Here is a 25,054-nt window from a genome sequence, read left to right on the forward strand (position 1 = left end):
TGGTGATAAACTAGTGTATATAATAGGGAAACTGAGTATGAAAGTATGTAATTTTTTTGTAAACCTAAAACTGTTTTAAAAAATAAAGTCTCTTTTTTAAAACTATCAGATAATGCAATTTTGAATCTATTAAATTATTAATAATGTTGAATAATATTTTAAGTAATATTTAAATGTCCAGATGCTGGTGAACGTATGGTGATATTTGATGATTCACACATTGCTAATGGCTAATGTAAATTGATACAACCTTTTAGGGAGGAACATAAATTTTATTTCACTAATCTATAGAAATAAGTATCCCAAGAAATTATTCAAAAACAAGATATCGATAGGTGTACATTTACAGATGCAGATACATCAATATGTTTATTGCAATGTTATTAACAAAGATGGAAATCTAGCTATAAAGGGCTGTTTAAATAAATTATGATATATTAATTCAATAAAACGGAGATTCCCTAGAATCCTAGCCTCTTCTGGGTGTTAGCAAGACTTTTATCAGTTTTAGTTTATAATACAATAAATATCAGGAAATATAATACACATAAACAAAAGCTCATTGGAGTCCTCAGTGATTTTTAAGAGCATAAAAGAATTCTGAGGCCCAAAAAGATTGAGAGTCACCATAATGAAATAATAAACATTTTATTGTTATAATTATGAATACATGGAACATAGGAAATAATTCTGATGATAGTGAAAAGAAATAGAATTAAAAAAGGTATGATCACTCATCATAACTGTGGGAAGTTATAAATGTATTGGTTAGAGTCTGACGCTGGTATTTATGTGCTTCCTGGGCCAAAGGTTGTTAGACAGCAACATAGAAAAATGAATGCATTTGGTTTATTAGGTGGCTGGGATGGGGTGTTTGTTTATCTTTATTATTTCTGTAAAACATAATAAAAAACTTTAATGTATTGCTTATTCAAATCATATGTAATTTAATAGACTTATGCTAATATATTGAGAGTATTAGGTGGAATTTCTACATCATTTATATTTAGAATTATCTAGAAAGATTTTTTAATCATTTCTTATTGTTATTCTATTACAGTTGTCCCAGTTTTTCTCCTCTGCCTATTCCATGCCCCCATTCCCACAGTCAATTCCTACAATGTTGTTTTAAAAATTATACTTACTAGGTTAATTAAATTCACATTTTGCAAGTACCGTATAACAGATGGAAGAAGTCATGTGCCTAAAAAATCAAAAGAAATCCAGCTGAAATTAACTGAGTTACCTAAATCTGTTCACAAACTGGATGATCAACATTATAGATTAAGTCTGACTGTATACTTTTTTACAGAGTTCTTTTAGAAACAAGACTTGTTTTGCTTTTTTCCCTTAGGAAATGACTATACCATGGTGCTTAAGGAGAGCAGAACTTGTGTTTAAGTGCGTCAAAGGTGAGCATAACCTTTTGTTTAACAACGACCTGTTTCTTCCTCCCGAATACTGAAAGGAGAACAATCCAGGAGAAAGAATGTGAAAGTTTCCTGTCATCTAGTACCTCAGTTAAATGGTTTAACAAGCAAATATTTCATAACGTGCTTCTTTTACTTACCTTTTTCCAGTCACAAAATAAATATTCAACCCTCTTGAAATACAGGATATTTGGATGTTAATTATATTTTGCCCTGATTATAGCTTGTTCTTTATTGCCTTTTATTTTATTTTTAAAAATTAGAGCTGCATGTTTAATTAGGCTTCAATACCTGTTTTGACTGTGTTGTATGAAGACTAAATAGGACTTGAGAAATCCTAAGTAAGAGTGTGTTGACCAGTGATGTTAAATGTCTCTGGCATGGAAAATTCAGGATCGCAGAAGTTTGTCCTTTAGGTTCAGCCTCTCTTATAGTAAGTGACTACCTAAAAAGTTAGTAATATATGAAGCCCCACAATGAAAATTCAGTTTATTTCAGTAAGGACTTGTAGGTTTGAAGACCAGGACTCATAATTTAGCAAAGTCTCTTGTTCTGTTTTAGGTTTCATGATGGAAATGGCTTCATGGGATGGAGGAATTTCTAGGACAGTGCAATTTCTGGTACCACAGGTGTGTTATCTTAATATAGCTCACCCCAATTTAATCTCTGTTACAGTACTTTTCACGGATATAGTGAGCACACTGCCCTAAACTCAGTATAACATAACAAAATGCTAACAGCTTTCTCTTTCTTATGGGGAAAGTGTTTGGATGCCATAAACACACTTAGTTTATTGTCAATGATGTTAGCATCTACCACTCCTGGGATCTTTTTATTTACTCCCAAAACTAAACTTATCTTTCCTTTTTTTTTTCATATTTATGTTACATAGATTTTGAAGAGTTTATAAACTTCTCGTTAAGGGCATTAATGAGAATGGTTTTTTATTCTGTGCAGACCATAGCAAATTAGTGGTATTTTTATTATTGATTACACTAGTGTTACCTAGGGGTCTTTCTGGTCACCAGACCTACCATCTGATGGAAGCAACATAGGTTCTTTGAGGACAGGGTCAGGAATCACCCCCAGCCCATAGCTGTGCAATAGCAGTCATGAAAGATAATTTTTACATTTGTACTCCATGTCTAGAACTAGTTCCATAATTTAAAATACTTAAAAATTTTTTAAAATCAGCAATGATTTAACAAGTTTTTTTAACCTCTTACAGAGTATTTCCGAAGAAATGTTTTATCAACTTAGTAACATGCTTCCTCAGATCTTCCGAGTATCATCAACACTTACTCTGACATCCAAGCACTGAGGCTCTGTGGACCAACGTGCTGGCAGGAGAGGACTGTCACACTCTCCAGGACCTTGCACTATGCTGGGACTCTGTCAAGCAAAAGATACCCAGAAAGAGAACTTAAAACCCAAGCTACAAATCAAATCATGATAGATGTCTGTCAAACCCTCCAAAAATTCTTCTACCGAACAGGCTAGTGATCAGCCCCTTACGTATTTGTTTATTGTTAAAGTCTCTTTATGAAAAAAATGTCTCTCTTTTCCTGTTGCCATATTAATAGGATAAAACTTCCTATATATCGCTCATGGACACTTGATGTAGGAGAGTGTTCACTGCATTTTATGAAGACATTTGTCTTTTCCCAAAGTCCTGAATCATATCAGGTACAAGGCTTAATTAAACATACCAATGAAATCTTTCCTCTATCGTATTTGCCAAATAAAAATTAAAAAGCACTTAAATATACATTGCAAATATGGATGTCTTAATGAAAATCATTTTGTAGAAACACAAATATATGACATATACTTTTTTAAATTCTCCTATTTCAAAAACTTGCTTTTAATGTACTCTTTGTAAGGTTTATAAGTTCGTAGTGAGAAAAAGACATTGGATTCTTTACCTGTGTCTCATCTTCCCCATGTGACTTGCCCTTGTCTATTAGTAACATTTCATGGTCTGGGAAAATAATGTTCTTATTTGCAAGCCCAAAGGAAAGTTAGTCTAAACCAATACCTGGCAGTATTTTAGTGCCCACCAACATTGTGACAGTTAGACAATTAGAATCATTTTTATTTCTCCATCTGCTTTCTGCATTTTCAGCTTCCTTAACTATGCTTTTACTTGAATTTTTTTGCTGTTTACTATGTCCCTATTTCTGTCTCTGCTCTGTTTCCTCTTCTTTTCCATTGTCTTTCCTTGTAGAAATACTTCTTCAAATGCAGCATATCACTTCTGTGTCCCATCTATAACATTTGCAATGAGGAGTGACTACATTGACAAAGGCATTTACAAAAGTAATAGTTTCATCAAATTCTAATTGTATGTATGTTGTAACTGGTCAGTGGAATGATATAGAGGACCTTTGACATAATAAAATGGTATATCTTGATTCCAAGAAACAAAAAGAACTCTGCTCGTGTACCTAAATGTAATAACTTAGAAAAACTCGTGGTATGCAAAATGCTTCCCCATAACATACAATGTGTCTTGATTTTTTACTCAAGGAAATGACTGTTACTGCCTGTCCAAGTAACAACACTAGGGAGCGCACCCACTCCAGATTGTATCCATTGCACACTAACACTTTCCAAATTCTTTTCCAAGGACGCTGATGATCCCATCAGGAAAAGGTAGGTATTCTGCCATTAGAGCAAGAAACCATCTTCTAGGCACTACTGTTACCATTAAGATTGATTCAATTGCAAAGTAAAGTAGATAGAGGTAGAAAATAGGGGTGTGCTTAAGCAGCATCAGAGACTGTATGAGTTTATGTGACAGGTCAAGTTGGAGGTGGGTGTAGTGGGGTCAATCAATAAAAGGCATTAAAAAGAGCTGTTGAGAATCTTTGCACAGGTTTCTGTGACTAAGTGTATAGTCAGCAGCTTGAAGGGTACATCCAGGGTCACAGTGTAGGAGTTAGGGTTCATTCACAGAAGCTTGGTGGTCGCAGCTGCCCAACGCTTCCTTTGTGTTGTCAAGGATGTTTTATTAAATTATTTATAAAGTGGTGGCTTTCATGCCAGGGCAATTTGAAGTTTCTGTTTGGCCTTTGAATGAAGATGTAGTTTACATATCCATTATTCACATGGTACTACATTATGACATATACAGAAATGGTAAGATTAGAATAATGTTTATGATGTTACCACTGATATGAAGGCACACCAAATACTAAGCTAATAACAAATACATAATTTAAGGTACTAATTATGTACACTTATTTTTTATTAAATATTTTATTCTATTACAGGTGTCCCAACTTTTCCTCCTTTGCTCTCCACCCATGCCCCGCTTCCACAGTCAGTCCTCACCCTGTTTTTTTATGTCTGAGGGTCATTCATACATGTTCCTTGACTAGTCCCTTTCCCTTTTTTCTACCCTTATTACCCTCTCCCTCCCCTCAGGCCACTATCAGCCTCTTCCATGTTTCCATGCCTCAGGTTCTATTTTGCTTGTTTGTTTCTTTTGTTCATTAGGTTCCTCTTACAGGTGAGATCATATGGTATTTGTCTTTCACTGACTGGCTTATTTCACTTAGCATAATACTCTCCAGTTCCATTCATGCTGTCGCAAAAGGTAGGAGTTCTCTTTTCTTTTTGCTATGTAGTATTCCATTGTGTATATGTACCAATTTTTTGATTCACTCATTTACTGATGGTCAGTTAGGCTGTTTCTAGCACTTGGCTATTATAAATAACACTGCTATGAACATACAGGTGCATGGGTTATTTTGAACTGTGTTTCAAAAAAAACAGTGGAATTGCTGGGTCAAAAGGCAGTTCCATTTTTAGTTTGTTAAGGAAATTCCAAATTGTCTTCCACAGTGGCTGCACCAATCTGCATTCCTGCCAACAGTGCACTAGGGTTCCCTTTTCTCCACATCTTTGCCAGCACATGTTTGTTGATTTGTTTATGATGACCATTCTGACAGGTGTGAAGTGGTATCCCACTGTGGTTTTAATTTGCATCTCTCTAATGGCTAGTGATGCTGAGCATCCTTTCACTTATCTTTGGGCCCTCTGTATGTCTGTTACAGAACACACAACAAGGGGGGCCTAGGACAATATACTATTATTGAAAGAAGGCCCCAGGTCCGTTATGTCCGCCACCCTAGGAAAGACATCTCTCAATGCCAGAGATTCGTGAAAAGGAAAGGAAATGTTTATTTAATGCTATACAGACTTCAAGTAGTGACCTAATGTCTTTATCAAAAATCCTAAAGTCCCTTAAAACACCCACAAATAGACACAGTCCTTCCTTCCTTCCCCCTTTGCCCAGTCCAGAGTACCGTATCTCAGGAAAGGAAATAGAAGTCCCATGGCTCAGGCAGTCCTCTGGTTCTTCCCAGTTAATACTCCATCTCAACTGGGAGACCTCCCTGGGTTCCCGGCACCCTCAGCTGAGTCACCGGGATCTCTGCTAAAACCAGGTGGTGGTTCCCCCTTCTAAAGCTGTGGGGGTCCCCACTCTGTCCAGGCCTCGTGGTTCTCCCTCTTAGGGCTGCGCATGGCTCTCCTCCTCAGGGTGCACATGGCTCTCCTTCCTAAAGCAGCATGATTCTCCCTCCTAGTGGCCGCCAAGTCTGGGTTTTAAATCCTCTCGGCCAATCTTCCTCTGCAGCCTCATTTCTGACTCCTCCCACACTCGGCTTCGCATGCCAGAATTCATATCCTTCCAGCTTTACTGGGCTGCCATCATGAGTCTGGGCAGGTGTGGCCCCATGTCCTGGAGCCAATCTTCGAGCTCCCACGCAGGTGCAGGCGCTGTAGCTTGGGGGATCTGCCCCCAGTCACATCTTGGTGGGGAAGTTACTTCCATTCCCCTGGCTCAGGGCATGGCCACAGCTATTTAACATATCTAAGCGGGCAGCCAAAGGCTATAGATATGTTAAATGACCATGCCAGAGGGTAGCTGCAAGGCTGTTGCTATGCAAAACAGCTCTCAAAGGCCCTGCTCCATTTGTCCCTTCCCCCAACCCACACCATGGCGGGGGGCGGGGTGGGGGGGGGAGTGGAGACATCTTAAAATCTCCTGGACACCTTAAGTTCTGGACCCCATTTCAAATGCCCATTTGGGGTCCCCCCTCTTGGCTGCACCCTGTAACATGTCCTCTTTGGAGAAGTGTTAGCTCAAGTCCTTTGCCAATTTTTTATTGGTTTGTTTGTCTTCCCGGTAGATTCGTATAAGTTTCTTATATATTTTGGAGATCAAACCCTTGTCTGAGGTATGAGTGGCAAAGTTGTTTTCCCATACAATCAGTTCCCTTTTCATTTTGATGATGGTTTCTTTAGCTGTGCAGTTTTTTAATTTGATGTAGTCCCACTTTTAATTTGTTAGAAGTGGGTTTATTTTTTCCTTTATTTCCCTTGCCCTAGGAAATATATCAGCAAAAATATTGCTGTGTGGGATATCTGAAATATTAGTGCCTGTGTTTTCCTATTAGACTTTTATGGCATTACAACTTAATATTTAAGTCTGTTATCCCTCTGGAATTTATTCTGGTGTATGGTGTAAGTTGGTGGTCCAGTTTCATTTTTTTGCGTATACCTGTCCAGATCTCCCAACCCCATTTATTGAAGAGACTATTTTTATTCCTTTTTATGCTCCCATCTCATTTGTCAAATATTAATTGACCATAGAGACATGAGTTTAATTCTGGGCTCTCTATTCTGTTCCACTGATCCATGTGTCTGTTCTTATGCCAGTGTCAGACTGTTTTGCTTACCATGGCCTTGTAGTATAGGTTGATATCAGGTATTTTCACCCCTCCTACTTTGTTCTTCTTTCTCAAGATTGCTGAGGCTATTTGGGGTCATTTTTGATTCCATGTATCTTTTTAAAATATTTGTTCTAGATGTGAAATATGTCATTGGTATTTTAATAGGGATTGCATTAAATCTATAGATTGCTTTGGGCAGTATGGACATTTTGAGGATGTTAATTCTTCCAAACCATAAACACAATATATGCTTCCATTTATTTGTATCTTCCTAATTTCATCCTTTAGTATTCTGTAGTTTTCCAAGTATAGGACTTTTACCTCCTTGGTTAAATTTATTCCTAGGTAATTTATTTTTCTGTTGCTATAGTCAATGGGATTTTTTCCCCTAGTTTTTTCTTTCTGATATTTCATTGTTGGTGTAAAATAATGCCCTTGATTTCTCTATATTGACTTTGTATCCCACTGTTTTGCCAAATTCACTTCTTAGGTTGAGTAGTTTTTTGAAGGAGACTATAGGGTTTTCTTTTTTTTTCTATGTATATATGCACTCATTGGTTGATTCTTTTTTTTTTTTAATCATTGTTCAAATACAGTTTTCTCCTTTTTACTCCCAATCCAGTCCCCCCTCCCACCCTCCCCACTTCCCTCCCATTACCACCCTCCCCTTAGTCTATGACCATGTGTCCTTTAAGTTTGTTCCTGTGAACCCTTCCCACTGACCCCCTTAAATTCCCTCTTCTCTCCCCTCCGGTCACCATCAGCCTGTCCTCTATTTCAGTGTCTTTGGTTATATTTTTGCTTGTTTCTTTGTTTTGTTATTTAGGTTCCTGTTAAAGGTGAGATCATATGGTATTTGTCTTTCACTGCCTGGCTTGTTTCGCTTAGAATAATGTTTTCCAGCTCCATCCATGCTGTTGCAAAGGGTAGGAGCTCCTTCTTTCTTTCTGCTGCATAGAATTCCATTGTGTAAATGTACCATAGTTTTTGGATCCATTCATTTACTGATGGGCATCTTGGTTGCTTCCAGCATCTAGCTATTGTAAATTGTGCTGCTATGAACATTGGGATGCATAGGTTCTTTTGAATTGGTGTTTTAGTATTCTTAGGATAGAGTCCCAGCAGTGGAACTGCAGGGTCAAAAAGGCAGATCCATTTTTTAGTTTTCTGAGGAAGTTCCATACTGCTTTCCATAGTGGTTGTACCAGTCTGCAGTCCCACCAGCAGTGCACTAGGGTCCCCCTTTTCTCCCCAACCTCTCCAACACTTGTTGTTTGTTGCTTTGTTTTTGATGGCCATTCTGTCTGGTGTGAAGTGGTATCTCATTGTGGTTTTAATTTGCATCTCTCTGATAGCTAGCAATATTGAACATCATTTCATGTGTCTTTGGATTTTCTGTATGTCCTCCTTGGAGCACAGGGAATGGTGAACAGCGGCCCAGAGACCTAGGAGAAGTGAGAGTTTCTAGCCAACAGGGTTTTCTATGTATACTATCATGTGATCTGCAAATAATGAGTTTTACTTTCTCCTTTCAAATTTGGATGCCTTTTGTTGTTTGTCTGATTGCTCTGGCTATAACTTCCAATACTATGATGTTGAATAGAAGTGGTGAAAGTAGACACCTTTGTCTTCTGCCTGATCTTAGCGAAAGCTTTTAGATTTTTCCCAGTGTGTATGATGTTGGCTATAGGTTTCTCATATATGGCCTTTATTATGTTGAGGTATGCTCCCTCTGTTCCTAATTTGCTGAGTGTTTTTATCATAAATGGGTGCTGAAAATGCTTTTTCAGCACTGATTGATGTGATCATGTGATTTTTGTTTCATTTTGTTTATGTGGCATATTATGTTTATTGATTTGTGAATATTGTACCAACCCTCTGTCCCTAAGATGAGTCTCACTTGATCATGGTGTATGATCTTTTTAATATATTGCTGGATCGAGATTGCCAATATTTTGTTGAGGAGTTTAGCATCTATGTTCATCAGAGATATTGGCCTGTAGTTTTCTTCTGTGTTGTGTCTTTACCTGGTTTTGGAATTAGGATATTACTGGCCATGTAAAAAGAGTTTCAGAGTCTTCCCTCTTCTTCAGTTTTTTGGAATAGTTTGAGAAGGATAAGAGTTAGTTCTTTAAATGCCTGATGAAATTATCCTGTGAAGCCATTCAGTCCACAGCAGTTGTGTGCCATGAGTTTTTTGATTATTGCTTCAATTTCCCTAGTTGTTATAGGTCTATTCAGGCATTCTGCATCTTCTTGATTCACTTTTGGAAGATTTTATGTTTCTAAAAATTTGTGCATTTCACCCAGGTTGTCCAATTTCTTGGCATATAGTTGTTTGTAGTAATTTCTTACTATCCTTTATATTTCTGTGGTATTGGTTGTAACTTCTCTTTCATTTCTGATTTTATATTTACTTGAGTCCTCTCTCTTTTTTCTTGATGAATCTGGTTAAAGGCTTATCAATTTTGTTTAACTTTTCAAAGAACCAGCTCCCGAATTTATTGATCTTCTGAATCATTTCTTTAGTCTCTATGTCATTTAATTCTGCTCTGATCTTGATTATTTCCTTCCTTCTACTTGCTCTGGGCTTTGTTGCTGTTCCTCTAGTTTTTGATGTAGGATTAGATTGTTTATTTGAGATTTTTATATCTTCTTTAGGTAGGCCTGTATTGCTCTGAACATCTCCTACAGGACAGCCTTCACTGTGTCCCATAGATTTTGGGCTCTTGTGTGTTCATTTTCATTTGTTTCCAGACACTTTCTCACTTTGAACTCATTCATTATTTAATAACATGTTAATCAGTCCCCTTGTATTTTAATGTTTTTGAGTTTTTTCCTTGAGGTTGGTTTCTAGTTTCAAGCCACTGTGATCCAGAGGATGCTTGACATGATTCAGTTTTCTTGAATCTGTTGAGATTTGTTCTGTGTCCTATCATGTGGTCTATCTTTGAAAGTGTTTCATATGCATTTGAAAAGAATGTATATTATGCTTCTCCAGGGTGAAAGTTTCTGTGTATATCAATTAAGTCCATTTGATTTAGAGTGTTGTTCCATATTATAATATCTTTGTTGATTCTGTGCTTGAAAGATCTGTGCATTGTTGACAATAGGGTGTAAAATCTCTTTGATGAGTGTGTTGCTATCAATACCTTTCTTAAAGTCCTCCAAGATTTTCCTTATATATTTAGGTGCTCCTGTGTTGGGTGCATATATATTTACAAGGGTTATATCTTCTTGATGGCCTACTCCCTTAAGTATTATGTAGTGAGCTTCTTTGTCTCTTTTTATGGCTTTTGTTTTGAAATCTACTTTGTCCATTATAAGTATTGCTACCCTTGTTTATTTTTCCTGTCCATTTGCTTGCAATATATTTTACCATCCCTTTACTTCAGTCTGTATAGATCTTTTGTTCTGAGATGGGTCTCATATAGACAGCATATATGTGGGTCATGTTTTCTTATCCATTCTTATCCATTGAGCTACCCTATGCCTTTTGGTCTGAGTATTTAATGCATTTACATTTAAGGTTATTACTGATAGGTACTTAGTTGTTGACTTTCCCTTTGTACTTGTGTTTTTTCTCTCATTCTCTCTCTTCCCCCTCCTCTCTTCACTCTTTCTCTCTCTCTCCCTCTGTCTCTCTCCCTCTGTCTCTCTCTCTCTCTCTCTCCCCCCCCTCTCTTCATTTTCATAAAGTAACCCCTTTAGCATCTCTTGCAATGCTGGTTTGGCAGAGGTGTATTCTTTCAGCCTTTTTTTGTCTGGGATACTCCTTATTTCACCTTCCTTTTTAAATGAGAGCCTTCAAATGGAGTAATCTTGGTAGCAGGTCTTTGCTTTTCATTACTTGGATTACTTCTTGCCATTCCCTTCTAGCTAGTAGTGTTTCTTTTTCCTTTTAATATATTTTATTGATTATGCTATTACAGTTGTCCCATTTTCCCCCTTCACTCCCCTCCACCCTGTACATCCTCTCCCTCCCTTATCCCCCCCTTTAGTCATGACCATGTGCCATACTTATAAGTTCTTTAGCTTCTACATTTCCCATAATATTCTTGCCCTCCCCCTGTCTATTTTCTACCTACCATCTATGCTACTTATTCTCTGTACCTTTCCCCCCCTCTCCTCCTCCCACTCCCCTGTTGCTAACCCTCCATGTGATCTCCATTTCTGTGGTTCTGTTCCTGTTCTAGTTGTTTGCTTAGTTTCTTTTGGTTTTGCTTTAGGTGTGGTTGTTAATAATTGTGAGTTTGCTGTCCTTTTACTATACATGTTTTTTCTGTATCTTCTTTTCTTAGCTAAGTCCCTTTAACATTTCATAAAATAAGGGCTTGGTGGTGATGAACTCCTTTAACTTGACCTTATCTGAGAAGCACTTTATCTGCCATTCCATTCTAAATGAAAGCTTTGCTGGATAGAGAAATCTGGGATATAGGTCCTTGTCTTTCATGACTTGGAATATTTCTTTCTAACCCCTTCTTGCCTGTAAGGTCTCTTTTGAGAAATCAGCTGACAGTCTGATGGGAACTCCTTTGTAGGTTACTATCCCCTTATCCCTTGCTGCTTCTAGGATTCTCTCCTTCATTTTTACCTTGGCTAATGTAATTATGGTGTGCCTTGGTGTGTTTCTTCTTGGGTCCAGCTTCTTTGGGGCTCTCTCAGCTTCCTGGATTTCCTGGAAGTCTATTTCCTTTGCCAGATTGGGGAAGTTCTCCTTTATTATTTGTTCAAATATGTGTTCAATCTGTTTCTTTTCCTCTTCCCCTTCTGGTACCCCTATAATTCGGACGTTGGAACATTTAAGGATGTCCTGGAGGTTCCTAAGCTTCTCCTCATTTTTTTGAATTCTTATTTCTTCATTCTTTCCTGTTTGGTTGTTTTTTTTCTTCCTTCTGGTCCACTCTATTGTTTTGAGTCCCAGTTTCCTTCCCATCACTATTGGTTCTCCGTGCATCTTCCTTCATCTCTTTTATGGTAACCTGCACTTTTTCATCTAATTTGCACCCAAAATCAACCAATTCTGTGAGGTTCCTGATCACCAGTGTTTTGAACTGTGCATCTGATAGATTGGCTATCTCTTGGTTGTTCAAAAGGATGAGTCCTGGGGCATTAATCTGTTCTTCTGTTTGAGACATCTCTCTCTCTCTCTCTTTTTCTCTCTCTCTCTCTCTTTTCTTTTTTTTTTTTTTTTGGTCTGGTCGCTCTTGTTATGGTGAGGGGCAGAGCCTTAGGTATTCACCGGGGTCGGACACCCCAGTCGCTAGATTGTGACATTGTATGTGGTGGCGGGGGTGGGAGGGGGAGGGAACAATGGTGGTAGCTCCATTCTCCTGGGACCTCGGTCCCTTCTCTGGATCCTGGGTTGCGCGCTCTGCCCTGGTCCACAATCCCCACCTCACTGGGTCCACCATCTGCCACTTGCGTACTCAGGGTCCACCCACTGCGATCTTGTGCACCCAGATGCCTTACCTGCTCCCAGTTGCCTTATGTGCCCAGTTCTCCCTGTTCTCCACGCCGTGACCTGCGCCTGGCTGCCCGTCTCCGCCCCTCTACAGGTCTGGATGAATGGGTCTACTTCAACTTCTTGGCTGTCCGACTTCCGTTCAGATAAGTTCTCTGTCAGTTCTGGGTGTTATTCTGCCTCTAAATTGTTGTTGTTCTAATCTTGGTTGTGCGTGGAGGTACAGTGCGTCCACCTATGCCTCCATCTTGCCAGAAATCACTGCTAGTAGTGTTTCTGTTGAAAAATCAGTAGCTAGCCTTATCGGAGCTCCCTTGTATGTTACTGTTTCTCCCCTGCTGCCTTTAAGATTCTCTCTTTATCTTTAAATTTTGCTATTTTAATTATGATATGTCTTGGAGTAGACTTCTTTGGGTTCTTGATTGGGATTCACTGTGCTGCCTGGACTTGTGTGACTTTTTAACACAAGTGAAAGGATCAGCTGTGCAGGGGCTGGGTGGTGGTGGTGCTCCAACATGGTCTGTGGCTGTCCACTGGGTATGCAGGCCCTGGGGTTTCGCCTGGTAGTGCAGGCCAAGCTCAACCCCCTGGGGCCACCCAGTCTGAGCTATAAAGCAATCTGAGATGGCTATTATTTGTGCTGGGCTTGAAGATTCCCAGACAAAGCCAAGCTGCAAATTTATACTGGCTGCAGCTAATGTCATGCGTGGGGCTCACTGAGGCTAGTTGCTTGTTTGAGAGGAATTAGGAAGTTGTTCAGCATGAGCCAAGACCAACCCTTCATATGGAAAAGCAGCTTGGGTGCGCCCATAAGTTGGGTGGGGCAGAGTCTCTGGGATTCTCCAAGGCAGGTCAGAGTTAGCCAGGTTGAGGGAATCTCAGCTATGCCTCTAGTTTGCTGGCTTTGTGGGAAAAAGGTTTAGAAAAGGGACAATGACTTCTCCTCATCTTGATGCCAGACAGTTCAGTTTCTTCCTGTATATCACTGGTGCCTTTCAATTTGCTACCTGTGTGCTGGAGCTCAGAGAGAGTAAGTCTGAGTAGGTGAGTCCATGTGTGGGTTCCTTAGGAGGAATTGCCTGGAGCTCCAGAAGTTTCTTCTACTGACTCAATCCCCTCTGGTTTTTGGAGCCAGAAGTTGTGAGGACTTATCTTCCTGGCACTGGAACCCTGGGCTGGGAGGCCTGGTATAGGGCTGGAACTCCTCACTCCCAAGATATCCCTCCCAAATTTTTACCCACCACACATGGGTAAGGGGCCAGCCTGTTCCACATCTTCACCTTCCAGTCTGTATAGATGTGGTTCTTTAATTCTGTAATTGTCAGACTTACATTCAACTCAATTTCTGATGGTTCCGAGTGATCGTTGTTTTACATTTTAGTTGTCATTTTGAGTGGTTGGGCAAAGAGGTGAGCCATGCCTGCCTGTGCCACCATCTTGACTGGAAGTCCATGTCATTACTTTTTCAAACAGGTTTTCTATCCCTTGCACCTCTTCTTCTCCTTCTGGTATCCCTATGATATGAGTATTATTACATTTCCCATTGTCTTGCCACTCCCTTAAATCTTCTTTGGGTTTTTGTGGGGTTTGGGGTTTGTTTGTTTTTTTCATTGTTTTGCTCTATCTAGCAGTTGTTTCTGCCTTGTCTTCCAGATTGCTGATTCGATCCTCTGCTTCACTTAGCCTGTTTTCAATTCCTTCTACTGTATTCTTCATTTCCATCTGGCTTTTACTGATAGTTTTATGTCCTTTTTCATGCTAGTGTAGTTTGTAGGAAGTTCCTTGTAGCTTCCATAGAGTTCTTTGTAGTTCTCACTGAGCTCATTGATCATCCTTATAACCATTATTGTGAATTCAATGTCCAATAGATTGCTTGCCGTAACTTCATTTCACACTGTTTCTGGAAATTCCTCCTTTCCTTTCAATTGAGGGTTCTCTGTCTTCCCATTTTAGGTGACTCTTCTAGTTTGTTTCTGCCTATTAGATTGAACTGCTTTGACTTCCTGTTGTTCATGGTGTGACCTTCTGTGGTAGGAGACCTGTGGAATTCAGTGGTGCAGTCTCCTGATTGCCTGAGCTGAATGCTCTTGGAATGCCCTTTATGCTGTTCATGTGGGCTCTCTTGTTGTAATTGAGTTTTGGTTGTTGGGTCATTCTTTAGTGGGCTCTTCCCCCCAGTGGCTCTCTGAGAGTCATACCACCCACCATATCTTGAATGTTGTTATTTCAGGTGCTAGTAGAAAACAACCCAGGAAACAAAACCCACACCTGCTATAATAACCCCCACCCAAAGCTACACTATCAACAGCAAATGAGTCAGTATTAATAAAGGTATAAAGAGATTAAAACTATTATAAGAAAGGAAAAGCAAATATGAGATAACTAACTGAAAGAAAAATGATTTTGAGAGGGTAGAGGGAGGAGAAATAGTAAGAGTAGAGAATAGAAACAAGGTGAAGAAAGAAAAGGGAAGAGTGTATCATGAAGTTTAAAATGTTTTTAAAACAATAGTGAAAATAATTGGAACGATAAATCAAACAAATTGGAGAAAAAGAGCCACCACAGCAATATCAACAACAAATGAACAAAGATTAATACCAGTGAAATGGGAATAAGAAGGAAAACAGAAAAAAGTCCTTATGAGATGTCTATAGGAAAGAAAAGTGATTTTGAGAGGACAGAGGGAGAAGAAATCCTAAGAGTGAGGAATTAAAACCACACTAAGACAGGGAAAAAGTAAAATTTAAAACAAAAAAAGAAAGGGCGGGAGGAAGACAAAATGGAGTAGTTGAGGGGAACAATAAAATTTGAGATTTGAAATACAAAAATAGTGAAGATCTAGGAATAAAATTGATGTCAGATGGTGTCCTAGTCTGGCCCCAACCAGCCTGTTCAAGACTTCAAGTGATCCACAGCCTGTCTCCTTCAGAGTTGGCTGGTCCCCACTATTCTGTCGTGCCAGCTTTCCATCAGCCTGTGGTCCATTCAATGGATTCTGTTCATTCAGTGACCTAAGAGGACCACCAGTACCTTCTCTACCTGTCTGCAGAGGGGGCCTCTGGTATGATGGGTAGAGTAGGAATGAACCCTGGGTCACCCCCAGGGGGTAGTGTTCAGTCTTCAGGGAAGATGGGAGTTTCTCCCAGCCCCCTTGCCACATGTCTTGGTGATTCTTTCCAATAACGTATGGTGTCTGGTGACTTAGCTGTCCATTTTATATGAGGGGCCAATCTGTGTAAAAGGAGCAGCTCTTCCCTGCTTGGAGCAGACAACAGCTCTGTCTAGGTGCTGTGGCTGTGTATGGCTCCAAACACCTCGTGTTGCACCTTTCCCTAATTTCTCTGCTGTTTTCAGTGGATCAGGGCCCAGGGAACTGTGTAGCTTGTAGTGTCTGGTAGAAAGGGCCCTTTCAGAGCTTTTCCTTCTTTCCGCTATGGATATGTGCCCAGCGGAGGATGCTAGAGCCTGGCCTCACTGATCTGCAGAGCCTGTAATCCCAGAAGTGCAGTTGGACATGAGTGCCTGTGTGGGGACCTGCCTGGGTACAGTGAATCTTGCGTTCACTTCCTGGCCATCCACTCCCCAGGCTGTCACTCTCGCAGCAGACTCAGTCCCAAAATCTCCACTCTGCACTGTCCCCTGCTTGCCAGCTCTGCTGGGTTGGTTCCCACAGTCCCTTCAGCATGATTCTGTCACTCTGAGTTCTTTGTTGGCAAAACTGCTGCACGTGTGTGTGTGTGTGTGTGTGCATGCACACACACACACACACACACACACGAACACAGGGTCCCTGCCGAGTTTTGAGTCTCACGTCAGCTCCTCTTTTAAAAGAGTTTCTGTGCGGCCCCCACGCTGCAGCACCAAACCCTGGGGAACCTATTCTCCAAGTGCTTCCCTTCCCAGAAAGCACAAAGTCTCTCAGGGCTGGCCACAGCCTGCCAGAGCTTCTGACAGTTTTAGATAAAGTTTCTCTCTGGATCTCTCCCTGCTGGTGCTAGGAAGAGTCCTGCAGGCATACTCTAACACAGGCGGTGGAGGGGTGCTCTCACCGCTCCCTCCAGTGATTCTCAGCCTCAGGCAGGCCTGCTCCCACTACGCTGTTTCTGCAGCCAGCCACCACCCTGGCTTCTCTCTCTGCCTGGGCAGCTCAGAGCTCCTGAGGTGATCCACAGCCTCCTCAGTCAGATTCTGTCCAGTTTGCAATTTGTGTGGCTTCTGGAGTTAGGCAACAGTCCCTTCCCTCGTATGTACCGCAGGCACTGGCTCTTGGCTCCTGGCTGTGGTGGGGTGCACAGCTCTGCCCAGGGCAAACAGCACAGAGACATGTCTGGGCACAGAGGTCTGAGTACCCCAGAGGCTTCTTCCTGAGGAGGATTTTTTTAATTCCTCAATGTCTCCTGCCTCAAATCTGCACAGCCAGAAGTGCCAGGTTGGGCAGTGGTGATGGCAGCTGCTCTGCTAGAGAACCCAGGCCACCTGGTCCCGAGTGTCCTGCGGCTAATTAGATACATTTAAATAGCGGGGATTTCAGTGAAGCAATAGGTGAGGACATCTGCGGTTCTGTATTTGCACCAGGAAGGATGACATTATGACCTTTTTTTTAGCGTTCTAGAGGATATCTTGGAGGGGAGTGTTCAGACCCTTCATGAAAGATGTGAAGAAGGAACTTTAGTAAGCCGAGACTAGAAGGGGCATTCTAGGTATATGGAGCAGAAATAGAATGAAGGGCCTTTTGGGAGTGAGGGCGGAGGGCCCTGGACCTTAACACAAATTATGGTAAAGAGTGTCAGGGAGCATGAATTTTTCTATTTGTATAAACAAATATTCCCAAAACAAATGACAATCTGGTCCTCAAGTCCTTAAAAATATGCTTTGGAAATCAAGTGAGGGCGTTGAACTTGAAGTCTGTATTCCCTACTGCTCTTTCCTCCCCACCCCCACCCCCGCCCTTTCTGTTCTCAAAGTCTTGTACAAACCAAGCAGGGCTATATAACCTTGCCATTGATTGACAAGTGTGGCACAGCTGTTCTCAACTTGACACTGTGACTGGAATGGAAGAAATGCATGAAAAAGGATTTCAACAGAAACAGCTTGCCTGGGAGTTGGCAGATCTCTTACTGGCACAGGACACACAAACTTTTGTATCCCTTCTGTTGGGTCCTGGCTAATTCCCACAAGAAGGAAAAATGTCCCACAAAGGAAAGATGAACTTACAGCAACATTCCTTTCATAGGGTCCTTAAGGATAATCAGCAGAGTTGTGCTGAAAGAATGGGTGAAGATTAAAGAGTGAATCCCCAGGGGCAATTTTTCAATTTCTAGATGAAAATGTTTTTTGCTCTTACTTAGTTTTCCCATTTAGATGAAAACAGACTACTTTGCTCAAAAGAAGTTATAGCAGTATAAAAATCATTATCATAATTTTGAAATAATAAAAAAATCTTACAACACCTATTGAAATGAAGTACCATGTATTTAGAGCCATTTTGATCAATGTTTTTTCTATCCTTTAATAATCAAAGAACATTTTCATTATCTTCCCCATATTTCCCTGAAATGTTTTGAAAACTTAATAAACAATTGCAATCATTTGAGCAATGGTCTGTTTTTTGTTAATCAAAGACATGTCTGTAGAGCTGAGTGATAGTATTAGCAGCAATACATAGTATCACATAAAATTATAGTATGATCCAGGAAAATTTACAAAAAGCAAAACCTTGCCATTTCATTTAAACTATGAGGTCTCATCCTACCGAAATGTATTTCTAGAAAGATTTTTAAAACAGCTCAATCACATATTCAAGATACCTTTAAGGACCACTAATTCCAGGAACCCCAAGCTAGGGACCACCATCTTAGACAGAAATATTTATGTGAGAGTATATTACAGAGGGAGGACCCAGATAAGGACAACATAAGCAACAGGTTGACCCTGTGGGATCCTGATCCCATTAGATAAACAGCAAGTGTTTGCCGAGTTTCTTCCATATACAGAAGCACAATTCGAAGCAAGATTCAGCCCCTCGAAGGCTACACAGAGATGATGGGACTTGAGGAACTATTTGATTAAGTGAGAAGGCTTGGTAAGCTTTTCTGTCATCTATGTTGTTGGCAATCTCTAAAGAACAGGTTAAGATCCCAACTAAAGCAGAGGAATGGGTGAGTAGCCTCCTGAGGTTTCCCGCAGGACTAAGAGGTGTTTGTGGTGTCCTATTCAGTATACTAAGTTTAAATTATTGTGATATACTGCACATCCCTCTTCCTGTTTTTTTTTCCCATTTTCCCACAGGAAAACAGGGTTCCTGATATATTAAAACCTAAAGTATATCAAGCTTTCTAATAGATCCATATCTAAGACTTGTTGAACTTATGCTCTATGTAGTCAATCCTATTAATCATGAACTCCATATGTGCAAATTCCCCCAATGGCTAGAATTTAAAATTCAAGTTTTGTGGCTGTTGTAACCAGCCCACAGAATGAATTGGAGGGCTTTTGGCAGCACTTTCAGCATCATCTGTGGACATGTGCAGAGCAGTGAAAAATTTGGCCCAACACACACATTCCCAGCTGACAGGGGCAAGGTGACCTTCAGGTCCCAGCATAAACAGGTGTCCTTTAGTAAATAGACTGTAAAAGTCTGCTTACTGCTACATTTTTTCCATTTTTCTTTGTGATGGTGGTGTTATTTTAAATGGTCCCCCTAGTGTAGTACCAAAGTGTTCTCTAGAGTCCAAAGTGCAAGAAGGCTGTGATGTGCCTCATGGAGAAGATACGTGTGTTGGACAAGCTTTGTCCAGGCCTGAGTCATACTGCTGCTGGTCATGAGCTCTGGTAACAAGTCAACAACCTGTTAAATAAGGTGTCTTTAAAGAGAAACTTGTTTTAAAAATGTCATATATTGATTGGCTGGTGATATGTGCTGAGAGGCTTGCAGGAACCTAGCCCTGTATTTCTCTTAGGAGTAATAGTTCAGTACTTGCTAATTCAGTGTTCGCAGTGCAAGGATCAGCTGTATGTGTGTCCTCTCCCAGGCAAGAGAGTGTAGAGAGCTAACTGGACATCTTTGGCACATGGAGAATAAAGCCTGGAACACATTAGCAGAGAGGCATACGGATCCTTCCTGGAGATGTTCAGGAACTAAGCAGGAACCATGCTGTCACAGGTTAGGTATGGCATCTGCAGAAATGTATTGATGGGTCTCTCCTTCCCTTTTTTATTCTCCTGCTTTCTATCCTTCTTTTTCTTTCTTTATGATGAATTCTGGCTTCTTGTTATCAGCAAATCTGTGCTCAAAACTTTCTACCCAGAGTGACAGTATAGCACCAGAGGGGAGCACAGTCTCTAGAGTTACACCTGGTTCAAGTGCGCAGCCTCCCTGGTTTTCACACTGTGGCTTGTCACACTGGGCATATTACCTAACGTTCCTAATATGTTTCTTCCACTGTAAGCTAGGAAAATTAGTAATAGAATCTACCTCACCGAGTAGCTGGAAGGATTTAAATAAGAAAGTTCACACTACCTGGCACATAGTCATTCTATAAATACTTGCCACTATTATCCTTCCTTCCCTCATTGCTTCCTGTCTCTCCTTCCTTCCTTTCTTCCTTCCTTCCTGTCTGACCTTTTTCCTTCTTTCCTTCCTTTCACTAGATAGTGGGGATACTAAGTCACTTAATATGCCATGTCCTCAGTTTACAGCCTGCCTGAGCTGAAAAAAGAACACTTTGTATGCATAATGTGTTCACAGTACCAGCCAGCATGTAGTAAGGTCAGTGCAGAACAAGGTGTACATGGAGTGCTGTGGAAGTCAAAATAGAAACATGAGCAGTGCAGTGGGCCAAGAGGCATGGGAACCCCTCAAAGCAGACTGCGTAGCCTTGCCTTTTTCTGGCATTGTGTGGGCATCCTTTGGGAGTCACGTCACTCTCAATAGGTCAAGCACAAATCATCCTGGCAGACAGACAATGTCACCTGTGCCAGTGGCAGCAACAACTTCAGACACAAAAGACATGGTAGGTTAGAATGTCAGGAGGAAGTCACAAGGTAGGTGACTAACTTTGTGTTTGAGTGGAGCAGTTAGCACATTTTTATCAGTCAAATCTAGATTTTAGACATAACAATAGTATAAAGTAGTTACAAAATATAGTCTCCTGCCCAAGTGGCAGCTATATAGAATTAACTCCTATAATGCTTCATGTCTTGTGATTATCTTGTCCATGAATTGATCAGATGTTTGCTGTCTTAAAAATGACTGACTGGGGCCAGAGAATTAAATTCTGGCAAAAAGGATTAAATGCTAAGGACCGTACAGGGAAGATGCCCTGGAGACGAGAGGAGAGGATTACAACTCAGAAATCACTCGTCTGCTTAGTCTGCTTTGTGTGTGTGTGGCAGAGAGGGGGAAGGAGGCAATAGGAAAAGTGCATCTTTTTGTTCTTTTTTATAATCATGGCATCTTGTGTAATGTATCACATTTACTCTTCTACATAAATTTTGTGAAATACTTCAAACATACAAGATTATATAGCAAATATTCATGTATCTACTACTATTACTGTATTTGTTAAATTTTAACATTTTGCTACATTTGCTTCAAGTCTTTCCTTTTTTAAGATATAACACATCGAAGATACAGTTGAACCATCATCTCTTTTGACCCTCCCCAATTCTCTTCTCCCTCCTTGTGTCAGCTATTTCTGAGTGACAAACTAGTTTAAAACTAGCTGAAACAGTAAGCATTTATTATTTTTCATGACTCCATGGGTCACCTCAACAGTTCTTCTGGTCTTACCTGTGCTCATTCGTTAGTCTTCAGACTGGCTTCACTAGGTCAAAGGGAAGCTCTGACAATCTTGGCTAGTCTCTCTTACCTGGTTGGAATAGGATGGCCTCAGCTGGGACACCTGCACTTGCTGTCCTGGGTCTCGTCCTCTAGGAAGCTAGCCCAGACTTATTCACATGGTGGTGGCAGGGTTGCAAAGTGAGAGTGGAATCATCAGGGACTCTTGAAGCCTGGACTCAGAAACCACACACCATTAATTCCACCACATTCTACTAGTTAAAGCAAGTTGCAAAGCTACCCTACATTCAAGAAGTGTGTGAATGGACTCCACACTTTGATGAGAAGTGCCACAATTGTCACATTGCAAAAAGCATGACCACAGGGAAGGTCAGTATGGGAAGGAACACTGGGAATATTTTTGTGATTATTGTGTCATATTCTATCCAATTAGCAGTAACCACTACCTTAACTGTGTTGTTCTTTGTTCTCATTGGTTTATTCACAGTTTCAATGCACATCTATATAGTGTATATCCATATAGTATCACCATAAAATGTGTCATACTGAAAGGTACCAGAAGTGTCATATTGAAAACATTATTTTCTACATGTCACTCAATAACTTGCTTTTCAAAAACTCAATATCATGCCTTTAAGATTTAACCATGTTGATATGGTTAGAGCTAGTTCAATAATTTTAACTGTTCTATATTATTTTTGAATACTCTGAATTATATGCTTGTAGCCCACTTTATTTGTTCTAATCACGAACAATGCCATTACTTTCATTTTTGTGCCATTGTATGCTGTGCTACAATAATATGCTATGCATATGTGTTAGAGCTCTCTCTAGCATATATATCTATGAATGGAATTTGATAGTTCCAAACTTAACTGTGAAGTGGTTGTACTAAATTCCCCTTCTAATAGCAGTATGTGAACACAGATTTTCCTCTATTTCCTCACTAGGAAAGTGCTTTCAGAAGTCTTTATTTTTAACATTCTGATAAGTATGCAATAGTATTTCACTGCTGCTTTGTTTCACATTTCTGTTGTTACCTGTGATGCTGAAAAGCACAGAATATATTTGTTGGCCATTTTGATTTCTCTTTTCATGAATTACCTGAATCCTTAGTCCATTTTTTCAGTTTGGACATTTGTCTTTTTTATATTAACTTCTAGGCATCCTTTCTATATTCTGAACATTAAACCTTTGTAAGTTATTCTTATACATCTCCTTTCCCATTTTATTTTCTCACTTTAACAGAAGTATTAAATATTAATGTAGTATAATTTATTACTCTGAGATCTGAGAAGGTAAGCAAAAATAAATCCACATTAAACCCTGGCTGGGTAGCTCACTTGGTTAGAGCATCATCCCTATATGTATGCCAGTGTTTCAGGTTTGATCCCCCTGTCAGGGCATATACAAGAATCAATGAATGAATGCATAAATAAGTGATAAAATAAATCAATTTCTCTCATGCATGCCCCTTTGTCTTTCTCTAAAATTGATAAATTAAAAATAAATAAATAATAAAAATAAATCTACATTAAGACCCTTTATGGTAAAACTGCAGGACACCCAAAACAAAGATGAAAATATAAGTCTTGTAAAAATGTATTTTAGTTCAAAAAAGAGAGAGCTGAATGACAATTTTTAAATACATCAGAATTCTCAACAGCAGCAACATATACCAAAATATTACCAAAGTGCTGAGAAAATAACTGTCAACTTAAATTTTATACCCAACTAAAGTTTCATTCGAGCCATCCACACACACTTAAAGGAGTTTTTTACTAACAGAGCTCACTGCTCATCCCAAAGATTTTCTTTACTTCAAGAAGGACACCTAACCTCAAAAGAAGAATGTCTCAAATGCAAGAGAACATGTGGTTTATTTGTGTAAAACATCAAATGGCCAAAAGAAAGGTGATGAGGTTATCAACAAAAATACTTAGTTGTTTATGGACTTTCTGAAATACCTGAAGAAGTTGGCCACAGAGCACAGATAGCAGACTCTCTGAGTATAATGTTTGTTAGTGTCTTTCTGTTGGCAATCCATGTCAGTTAAATCAAAATTATATCATTTTGGAGGAGGAAGCTGGCAGCGCGGTAGGAGGGAGCAGATTCCACACACGGGAGAAAAACCTAGCCGATCTACAGAGGAATGGAGCAAACAGCCAACAGTACCACAGCATATATGAAAATAGGTGATCAAAAATTGTAGCAGTCATTGGAAAACCAGATGGTAAGGAGAGTGCTTCAGGACAATAACGGTGCTGGGTCTGCCACAGGGATATTGGGAGAGTGGTCAACTGTATCCTCCCTGGCCAAACAAGGTTTCAGCAGCACCAGGAGAGACCTGGTTGCTTGAAGTCACAGAGAGAGGAATAAGGACTGAGTGGCAAATACACAGGGGCTGTGATCCCCAACACATAGCTCTGGGAAGAGTGCATGCCTGAACCGGTATGACAAGAGGCAGCCTGGCCATGCGTCCACACCTGCAACCCGGGGAGAGTATGCTTTGTGGAAGACTTGGAGCCCACACCCGTGGACGCGGAGGGAGAGCACTCTCTGCGAAAGGCCCAGAGCCCACATGGGTAAACCAGGAGAGAGCACATGCTTAGGAAAGCCCCGATCCCACACACAAGGCCCTGCAGAGTGGCACCAGGCTAGCCCTGGGGAGAGTACACACAGGCTGACTGAGTGCTGAACAGGAACAGAGAAAAGCGATACCAATCGCCCCTCAGCCTGCTGGAGCCAGCAAGACTAGAAAAACCAGTTTGGCCAGATTGAAACCAGCAAGAGGTTTTTTGTTTGATTTTTTTTAAGTAATCTTATTTTTTAATTTTTATTATTTTTTGTTTCTCAATTCCTTTTGCTTCTCTCTCCTTCTTTGTTTTGTTCCTTCTTCCTTTCTTTCCAATTTTATCTTTTCTTCCTTCCTTCTGCTTTTTTCCTTTTTCCTTTTTCTTTTTAAATACTCACAAGTGAGACCAAAAAAACCTGGGACTGTGAAAAGACCAGAGTTGGACCTAAAGAGGGGGCATCCCAACAGCTGAGACAGTGAGACAAATTTTACTTTGTTATTACAGAGAACCTGCAAGTTATTGCATATCTGTATTATTATTTTTTCATTATTCTTATATTTTTTATTTTAATAGTATTTTAGTATTCCTCTTCTTTCAGTGTAGTCTTCTTTGCTTGGCTAGTTATATTGTATCATTTGACAGGTGTCCCTTGTTCTCCCTTTCATAGTGCATTGCTAGTTTACTGTCCTTCACTTCACTTGTGTTCCATTAGCACACTGCTCAAGGTCCTATACTCTCTATTCTTGTTATCTAGATCTCATAGATTCTGTCATATGATTGTTGCTCTAATATTATTGTAAATAATAGCTATTCCATACAATTGTAAATACTACACAACACCCCTCCCAGATCTTAGCCCACCTCACAGTTTCCTGAACTCTATTACTGTAGTGGCTAACTCTGTTCTCTCACACACCACACCGATTTACTATCCTTTACTCTCATCTTACCTCAGAATCTGACGTCCCACAACCTCATTGCTTTCTAGATCCAACTCACAATCCTTCCCACCCCAACAAGTGTATTATCTTCTTTCCATC

At 40.1% G+C, this 25,054-nt stretch overlaps 1 protein-coding gene across 3 annotated transcripts in view; it reads left to right on the plus strand.

Annotated features, from left to right (window-relative positions):
• The window catches only part of CUNH12orf4 (chromosome unknown C12orf4 homolog), a 53,088-nt gene extending 49,234 nt beyond the window's left edge, over window positions 1–3,854 (plus strand). For all 3 annotated transcript variants that reach the window (XM_045830643.1, XM_045830646.1, XM_045830645.1), the window contains 3 exons: window positions 1,355–1,412; window positions 1,992–2,059; window positions 2,659–3,854. In XM_045830643.1, the coding sequence (XP_045686599.1) occupies window positions 1,355–1,412; window positions 1,992–2,059; window positions 2,659–2,751 (219 nt within the window). In that variant the 3' untranslated portion in view covers window positions 2,752–3,854. The remainder of the gene's footprint in view (window positions 1–1,354; window positions 1,413–1,991; window positions 2,060–2,658) is intronic.
• The last annotated feature ends 21,200 nt before the right edge of the window (window positions 3,855–25,054 follow it).

This window comes from Phyllostomus hastatus, unplaced genomic scaffold, assembly GCF_019186645.2.
Source record: "Phyllostomus hastatus isolate PE091 unplaced genomic scaffold, TTU_PhHast_1.1 phas_contig_152, whole genome shotgun sequence".
NCBI classification, from domain to species: Eukaryota; Metazoa; Chordata; class Mammalia; order Chiroptera; family Phyllostomidae; genus Phyllostomus; species Phyllostomus hastatus.